Source organism: Jatropha curcas, chromosome 10 (assembly GCF_041381405.1).
Source record: "Jatropha curcas cultivar XTBG-Jc1 chromosome 10, XTBG_Jcur_1.0, whole genome shotgun sequence".
Lineage (NCBI taxonomy): Eukaryota > Viridiplantae > Streptophyta > Magnoliopsida > Malpighiales > Euphorbiaceae > Jatropha > Jatropha curcas.
In genome coordinates this window covers 3,453,571-3,462,566 of record NC_143160.1, presented here as the reverse complement: position 1 = coordinate 3,462,566, position 8,996 = coordinate 3,453,571, and the positions used below count along the sequence as shown (strand labels likewise).

Genomic DNA, 8,996 nt, shown 5'->3' with positions numbered 1-8,996 from the left:
CACCCGCTGTCTGGTCTTTATTTAATCCATTAATTAATGATAAGTGTCATATATATAGTTCTTAATTAATTCATTTGATTATTTTCGAAAAAAAAATTAATTTGATTAATTTAACAATAATTAAGTGCAATAAACAACTGAAAATCCATTGTTTAATACTGATTACCGTACAAGATCTCTAAACGAATATTTTGCAATTTTCAATAAAAATATTCCAATTATTGCTTAAAGCTTCAACAAAAGATTAATTGTTGTTTTAAATTTCACTAAAAGATACAAACTCCATTATTTAATCCTATAATTATTAATATAAAATTTAATTTGTTTCAACCGCTGGACCAAACTATTTTGAGTAAAAAATTTCAGTTTTCAGTTAATTAACTAAAATTGAAATGAATAAATTTTTGAAGAAAAATTGAATCAATTAGAAATAAACTGAGTCGACTCGGAATCGAGAAGGGTGTAGATCTAAGTTTACAGCTAATAACAGTTGACAAATAAGAAATGGAATTACAAGGTGTCTTCGAAAAGAAAAGATCACATGACTCCACTCCTTCATTTTAATGGGCAATGGGCTGGCTGCCTCTTATTATTTATTTCCATGTTCGTGGTTGAAGCTGAGGTCATATATTTCTAATAATGACGTTATCATAATAATTATCTTTAGGCTAAATATCTTAGAAAATAATTAAATTACTTGAAAATATAAATGAAATAATTATTAATTTGAATAAGTTACCATCTATCTCATTTACCTACTTTAATATTAAAACTCCTCAATCTTCTTAAAAGAACATATACATTTAAATAAAAATGGTTGATATAAATAAACGGAGGAAATGATAAATAATTTTTAAACTGTACATATTTTTTAATAATCATTGAAATTTAGGAGTAAGTCTTACTTATTATTGTTGAAATTTGAAATTTATCGTATAATTATTATACTTGAGTAATAAAATTTAATGATTTTTATCTATATATTATATATAAATTTAAATTCATTTAAAATGATAAATTCAGTTTTAATTGAAATTTATAATAAATATAATAACAAACACTATGCTTTTAAATAATTTCATAATTTACGAATTTTAATATTTATATTATTCAACACTTAATTTTCAATTTATCAAATATTATATAAGTTATAAAATACTAAAATTGTTAATCCATCTCTCTCTTTTTTTTTTTTTGAGAAAAAAATTGTTAATCCATTTAATAAAGCTCGTCATTGATCATTTCATCAAAAGGGCAAAAGAAGAAAAAAGTAAAAAAGACAACAGTCCAAGTAAAACACGGGCTCAAAGCCAATAGAAGGCCGAGACAAAAAGCCCAATTGGAAATGAGGAGGGAAAATTAGAAAGTCAATTAGACCAAATTGATATCGAGGGTTTTCACGTTTTTGCTGTTACAGAGGGGAGAGAAGGATTTTCCCTCCAATTTTTGCCTCCTCTACAGAACTCCTCATACAAACCCTATGCCGTCACCTTTGTTTATTTGATTTTGTTTCTAGAAATGAAAGATTCGATCTTTTCTTCAACTAACACCAATAACAAGAGAACTGGAGAAGCTGATGCTTCACCATCAACTTCAATTTTGCCTCGCAATGTTAAGAAACCTAAACACATAACGAAATCGGCACTAATCCATCTTCAACTTTTCGATGTCCCTTTGATTTCGCATTCTGGCTCGCTTCTCGATTCAATCTGCCTTGAACCAGACCGACCGTACACTATTGGCAGAAGTCGAACTGACAGTGACTGCGATTTTTTGTTCAATGATCGCCGAATCAGTAAGCAACATTGCCAAATTTTATTTGACAGTGTCGAACGCAAAATTTATATTCTTGACGGAGCAATTCTATTGAATGGTATTAGAACTAGTTGTGTCGTTAGTGAATTTAGGAGAAGGTTATTATGTTATGGTCAGGTGGAAGCTGTGGAGGAAGAGAATGCGGAGTGTTCTACGATAAAGGCTTCTTTGAATGGAGTTTTTCGTAATGGGATTAGGGTTAAAAGAGGCATGGTTAGAGAGTTGTGCACCGGAGATGAGATTTTGCTTGTTTGTGGTAAGGATGGTTTGTGTAATTTAGGTGACCGAATTGGGTTTGTGATTCGGGGAGTTCTTTTCAAGGAGGAGGTTGTTGTGGGCTTAAATGATTTTCAGTTGGAGAGACTTAAGTTGTTTGGGACAACAACCTCCATGGGACACTCTCAAGGATCAGTGTCTAGTGGGAATAGGAACAAAAGAGTTTTTGCTGTTCGTGCAAATGAAGTTGTGTCCTCAATAAATGATTTTCCAAGACTGAAATCTGGAGGAGTAGTTGGTAGGGCGAAATTTTTGTTAAGTCAGTGCAGAAAAATATTGCATACTGATGACCCGATTTCTTATATTAAGAAATGTGCTTTGTCAGATTTCAGAGTGGAGACCACAGATGCTTGCAATAGCAAATTAAACTACAATGCAGGTTTGACCGTATATGATGCTAGTAAAGTTCGTGTGGGACATGAACTGGGAGAAACGACTGGACCATTTATTTTTCAGCAAGAAACACAGCTCTGTGAGAACTCAAACGTTGATCAAGTTATATCAAATACCAAGAGAAAAGGTGATGAAGAGCTCGTTTCTTTTAGAAGTGGCAATTTATGTCAAATAGGCATCTCTGGAGTCCATTCTGAGAGTGATATTGTGGATAATTGTAAGGATTCACCATTGAATTCTGAGGGCAAGGATAATTCCCTTCATCTTGGTGGGGTCCAAATGAAATACCGTGAACCACCTGGAAAGAAGTTTTACCTGAATCGCCTTCATTTCATGGACCATGATTCATCAATTCATCAAAATGTTATCTCATTACCAGAACTTCTTCACCCCGTGAGGAGTATTATACGGATGTTTGTTGCAACATTCACAAGTGATATTTTGTGGTAAATCTATATACTTTGCTCCTGTTGTCTTCTTTTGCTTTCATGATCTGGTAGTCTCCTGTGTAGAAAATATTGAGCCTTATTACTCATTCATTTTATAGTTAAATTTTCCGTCACAGTATTTTCAACTTCAAACCAATAATAAAAACAGTTATTGTTTTTTATGGCTGCTGCAATATGACTTCCTGGCCATTGAAATTAGCATATTTAAAATTTTGCTATTTGATTAGTATATTTCTTTGTTTAATCCCTATAATTTACCATGTTTTTCATTTTTTTTTTCTTTAAGAAAAGTACATTCTTTTTGTCAGGTTTTTATCGTATTGCGAGATTCCATGCCATCTGCCTGTAACAATTGCATGTCATGATACTGAGAGATGTTGGAGTGCCAGCCCTGATAAACGAATCTCTGTTCCATATTCAGGTTTTCCAAACTTAGTTGTATTGTAAGTAAAGTTTAATTTCAGTTGGTTGGTTTCGGTCACATGAATTTGTATTGTTTTGATATTTAACATGCATTAGTCCAATTGCTGAAATAGGTATCCCCCATTCCCTGAGGCTATAGCTTTCGGTAATGACCGCAAGAAACAAGGCATTGCCTGTCACCATCCAAAGTTGTTTGTGTTGCAAAGAAAAGATAGTATTCGTGTTATCATTACTTCTGCAAACTTGGTGGCCAATCAGGTGATTACCTCAAAGTCATTCCTTTACACCATTTAAGGTGTTCATCGGCAATTCAGCATGATATGGAATATCCACAGCATGTTAAATAATGTGTGGCCGCTTAGCATAATGTTGTCTGAATATTAAATATTTTAATGAAGAGTTTTCTATTCCAAAATCAGTTATTTCTAGGTTTTGTCGAAATGATTTTACGGGAAATGTTTGGGATTTGTTTGTTTAATTTTGATTGATGGAAATGTGTACATTTGTGTTTCTTTCTTTCTTTCTTTGTTTTTTTTTTCTTTTTTTTTTTTTTTTTTTGTCTGATATGTGCTACAATGAAAATATCACTCAATCATTTACAGTGTGCGAGATATCTCTGTATGATTGGTTTTTATGCTAATTTGGAGGAAAGCATGAATGATGCTTGCAGGATTATGTATGTTGCAGTGTTCTTTTGATTTTTCAGATTATTGCTTGCTTCTCTTATTTATCCTGCTAAATGCAACCTGTTAAATTGATTCAATGTTGCTCATTAGTTACCATGAATCTTACAGTGGAATAATGTGACCAATAGCGTATGGTGGCAAGATTTTCCTAACAGAAGTACACCAGATCTATCATCTCTTTTTATTCAAGTTTCTGATGGAGAAGTAAATCAAAAATCAAATTCTGATTTTGCTGCTCAGCTTGCTGGCTTCATTGCATCCCTTGTGGTTGATGTTCCTAGTCAGGCCCATTGGATTATGGAGTTGGCAAAATACAACTTCGAAGGGGCCATGGGTTATCTGGTTGCTTCAGTGCCTGGAGTTCATTCTTGCAGAACTCCTTATGTAAGATTTCTCATTTCTGATGCTTGCATGTATGCTTCGATGTGCATATTTTTGCTTGAGTGCAAACCTCATGCGATTGTTACATTTCTTTTGTTTGAGGAGTTCAAATCTTAATCTTTGCCCCTGAAACTGAATGACCCTAGTTTTCTCATTTTCTGCTCTTACTAGAAAAGAGGCTTGATAAAATAGACTTCTATCTTGCATCGTTGAATTCTTATCTCAGTCTTATCAATCTATGTTAGGGTCAACTGATTTGAACTTCCTGGGCTTGGTGGGAATCTCATTCTTTGCCCTTGAAACTGAATGACCTTAGTTTTCTCATTTTCTGTTCTTACTAGAAAAGAGGCTTGCAATACTTATACTTACATCATTGAATTCTTATCCCAGGCTTATCAGTCTACGCTGGGGTCAAGTGATTTGAATTTCCTGGGCTTGGTGGAAACATCTGTTGTTGGTTTAAGCCATCTTTTCCACTCTGCAGCTGACACAAATGGTGCCCTGCTTAAGCGATTAGCTGCTTTCCTTGGGAGATCTTGTGAAAATTCATATGAGATGTCAGAGATTGCTTTGAGAAGAAACACCAATGTGCCTGCAGATGTGAATGCTGTGAGCGTTCTTGTCCCCAATCCTGATCAATTTTCTGAAGGTTAACTTTCCTTGCTTAATTAAAACTTACAGTTGCAATATCATTATTGCATCAGTGACCTTTTTCCTTTCCCTCATGTGGTCTACTATTGTATTTGTGACCATATTTGGTCTGGCTTCGCAAAATGGCTGCAAAAGTAGAGTATAGCTTCACTGGAACTTCCCCTGACAGAAAACACACTGAATACAGGGCATTGCTGTTTAGATGCATTGTGACTGTTTTATGTTGCTTGGTTCTATTCTATCACCTGTCATAGCTTATTTTTATTATCTTAAATTTAATTCTTATGTTTGGTTTTGTGCGTGTTTGATGCTTGGTTGTTTCTTCATATTGTTTATACATGCATGTCCTATTGAAAGATGTGATTTCATGCTGTTAGCATCCTGCAATTGTTAGATCTGGAAATGTTTTGCTCTGGGTTTTAAATGCTTAGGGTAGTCTTACAAAAAGAACGGGTTAGGGGGTAAGACTGGCTTATACCATTTCATTTGTTGGATTAGATTGCGTTCAACTTGGTTTTCTGCCTAGACATGTTGCCAAGTGGGTTTCTCCATTGTGGGACAGTGGATTCTTCAGATTCTATGGATACATTCACCCTAAAGAAGCCCTTGCAGCTGCTTTAGGAGGAAGCAACAAGAGAGTGGAACTGATACTACATGTCTCACAGGCATGGTATTTCTATCTTTTACCTGATTATGGTTTTAAAGAAATTACAAGCTTGGATTTTGATTAGGCACAGCACATCTTAATTATATCATGCTGACTTGTGTAGGGGTCTTGCTTTGCGGATATGATGAGAATGATGCTACCAGAACATGTCGTTGCAATTTCCTCTCTCATTGCTTCAATTCCGAGGTCTATTGGCCTGTGGCGACTACAAGAGGTAGAAAATTGAAGTTGGGAGGATCAAAGCTTTTATATAAAAGATTTAGTTATTTGTAGCAAGTATAATTTTAAATGTGATTTTATGGAATGCCTTCATGCATGATCTATTCATAGAAATTTGTTTGACACTGGCCATCAGTGGTTGGAGATGTGATGTTGGCTCTAAGATATCATGTTTCTGCGGATGCCCAGATCTCTTTTTTCTCTTTTGACATGCTTTTTCATGGGGTTTTGGTGAAAGGAATGTCCTGAAAAATCAGTATACACATAACTATATGTATTAATTTTCTGTGTTTGACGCAGTAATATCTTGAACTGAATCTTAATTATGCATTCAAAATCACATCAAAAGTTTTAGGATCATGCAACCATTAATAAAAAGATTAAGGTGACAATAGAAATTAGATTGTTGGCATAAGGACATTTAGCTCAAGAATTAGTGGCTAGGATGCAATTGATTGTTTGTGAATGTCTCTGCTCTTATGATTTCTTTTTTGATTTCCACAAGGTTCTAGATCAATTCAAATGGCCCCAATTGGAACAATCTGATTTTCTTTATGGTGAGTGTCAATAGAACAATCTTAGTTCTTTTTCCAGGTATATATAGAATAGACTTTCTTTGTACTTGTGAATTCATGTAGATTCTCTTGTGAAGGCTCATCCTCCATTGGGTCATCAGTCAATGCACAGTTCATGGCTTCATTTTCAGCTGCCACTGGAAAGAGATCATTGCAACTCTTTGATTCAGAAGAATCTGATCCAGAGGTAATATGAATTGTCTCCTCTAGATATGGATGAAATATTGAGATCACAGTTGTTCGTATATTCACTAATCTAGTTTATTGATTCACTGGACAGTGGGGCTGCTGGACTGCTAGTCAAGAATTGCAAAATCCATCCATTAAAATCATTTTTCCTACAATTGAAAGAGTGAAAAATGCATGCAATGGAATCTTGCCGTCAAGACGCATTCTTTGCTTCTCTGAGGTATTGATGTCCTTCTGATCAGGTCATATTGTTAAATTATGATATTAATGGTTCTGCATGTGTTACATATCCTATTTGGAAGTAATGATGCAAATGGGTACAAGTCTAGTCTGATCAAGCAAGGGTTCCAAGTTAGCAGAGTACATGGCATTAAGTTGGAAGGTCTCCAGGCAAAAGCTATGGAGCAGCATGATTAGATTGTACTTTCTACTTTAACCCCCTAACACCATATTTTAAATGTTGAATTCATGGCTAGCAAGGGATTCAATGTTATAAGGACATGTTTGATCATATTATGTATGTGCTTAGCAAATTTTGCTGGCTTTATAAAGAGAAGTAAACTAATTGTTCTTATGATATTAATCAATAAATGGTAATATGGGACAGATATAGTCTATCATGGAGATATGTATGTGAAGGTACTTCACATTTTTGCTAGCTTTAGGGAAAGGTGAAGGTTGCTGGGGAGGATTCTTGAATAATAGTTTCTTAGATTAAAAAGTAGAAAAAGAAAGGTACACTTGTGGTCTGTGTTTTACTTGTCACAACATGGACGAAAATTGGGTTTATTTACAGTTTCCCCCCAGCTCGCTCTTTCTCTATCTTTTAATTGTAAAGTGTGAGTTTGACTTTGGAATTTGATGTCTATTTCTGTGGTTATGTTTTCTTCATTTGAGAAGGTTGTACTAATGCCATTACTTTTTTCCGTTTGTTGCAGAAAACATGGCAAAGATTGAGATCTGCGGACATTCTTCATGATGCAGTTCCTTATCCTTACGGTAGAGTGGGGCACCCAATGCACGTCAAGGTAAAAGCATTGTTTTAAAATAAATAAAATCTTTATGAAATGAATGATCTCATGAAGTCAGTTTAAGATCATATCTGGCTTTTGGAAAAACAGAGATGATGACACAAATTGTCGCCCCCCCCCCCCCCCCCCCCAAAAAAAAAAAAAAAAAAGTTTCTATATTCATTTTTGCGCATGCAAGTGTGTTCTACTTCTGATGCATGACTTCGATACCCCATTCACTTATTCACCATGGCACATACTTACACTCCGCATTATCTTTCTCCTGTCATACAAATCCTTAGTTTGTTGTTCGTATCATAGCAGCCACTGAAATTTTGTACATGAAAAAAAAAAAAAAAAACTGAAAGACAACTTAAGCAGGTGGCACGGAAACGCTTCCAGTCTAAGGCAGATGCACGTTCTTTTGGTTGGGTCTATTGTGGGTCACATAATTTTAGTGCTGCTGCCTGGGGACGGCCTATATCCAATCCATTTGGTCTAAGGTCAGATGAACCTGGGAAAACCAATTCTTCTCCGGGTTTGAGGCTTCACGTCTGCAACTATGAGATAGGTATTGTTTTTGTCTTTCCTCCATCAGGGACAAAAGACACCGGTAACAAAGATCAAGCTAACCTGGATGATATTGTTTTGCCATTTGTTGTGCCGGCTCCAAAATATGGGCCAACAGATAAGCCTGCAACAAAGCGGGCTTTGAGAGAGGCATTAACTGAACATATTGATCGAGAAAAACTTGCAGAATCAGCAAATCTAGAAGAAATGACAGAAGAGATTCCAGATGAAGAAGAGGAAGTTGTCGAGGCAGCTCACTATGCTGTAGAGGAGAAGGACGAAGAAAAAGCTTATGCTGAGATGCTATGGAGCCAGGTTGAATCCTCTCAGAGCTGTTGATTTCTGTGATAACACCCCCCCTCACAAAAAAAAAAAGATTTTCATCATAGGCCCTGTGATACAGGGAGAAGCAGCTAGTATAATCTTTATTCAAAATGACAATGGATTAAGCCCTAGAAGAAAGTGGTATAATTCTTTGTAATCTGGGGAAAAAAGCATTATTGATTTGCTGTCACAATTTTATTATTGTAGAAATTGTACATGTATATTGAGATGTTAGTGGACTGTATGCATTGTTCAATTTGAACAGTGGAGAATGACAGAGTTTGTATAGTTCGATTCCTTTTTTAGTAGGGACTGTCATCGCGAACAAGGTCAGCAATATCTCTTGTATTCATTAGTCTTTTTTTTTT

General features: G+C 35.2%; 1 protein-coding gene across 3 annotated transcripts; it reads left to right on the top strand.

Annotated features, from left to right (window-relative positions):
• The first annotated feature begins 1,382 nt into the window (after positions 1-1,382).
• Positions 1,383-8,961, top strand: LOC105648685 (forkhead-associated domain-containing protein / FHA domain-containing protein). 3 transcript variants are annotated; one of them, XM_020685189.3, is made up of 13 exons: positions 1,384-2,930; positions 3,242-3,376; positions 3,470-3,614; positions 4,151-4,426; positions 4,814-5,072; positions 5,573-5,739; positions 5,845-5,955; positions 6,466-6,517; positions 6,613-6,722; positions 6,816-6,944; positions 7,663-7,752; positions 8,116-8,305; positions 8,423-8,961. In XM_020685189.3, the coding sequence occupies exons 1-13, from the start codon at positions 1,519-1,521 to the stop codon at positions 8,641-8,643; spliced, it is 3,297 nt and encodes a 1,098-aa protein (XP_020540848.1). In that variant the 5' UTR covers positions 1,384-1,518; the 3' UTR covers positions 8,644-8,961. The 3 variants fall into 3 exon arrangements, with proteins under 3 accessions (XP_020540849.1, XP_020540848.1, XP_012090541.1); XM_020685190.3 differs by lacking the exon at positions 8,423-8,961 and having other exon boundaries at positions 1,383-2,930; positions 8,103-8,241; XM_012235151.4 differs by having other exon boundaries at positions 1,385-2,930; positions 8,116-8,961.
• Positions 8,962-8,996: the final 35 nt, after the last annotated feature.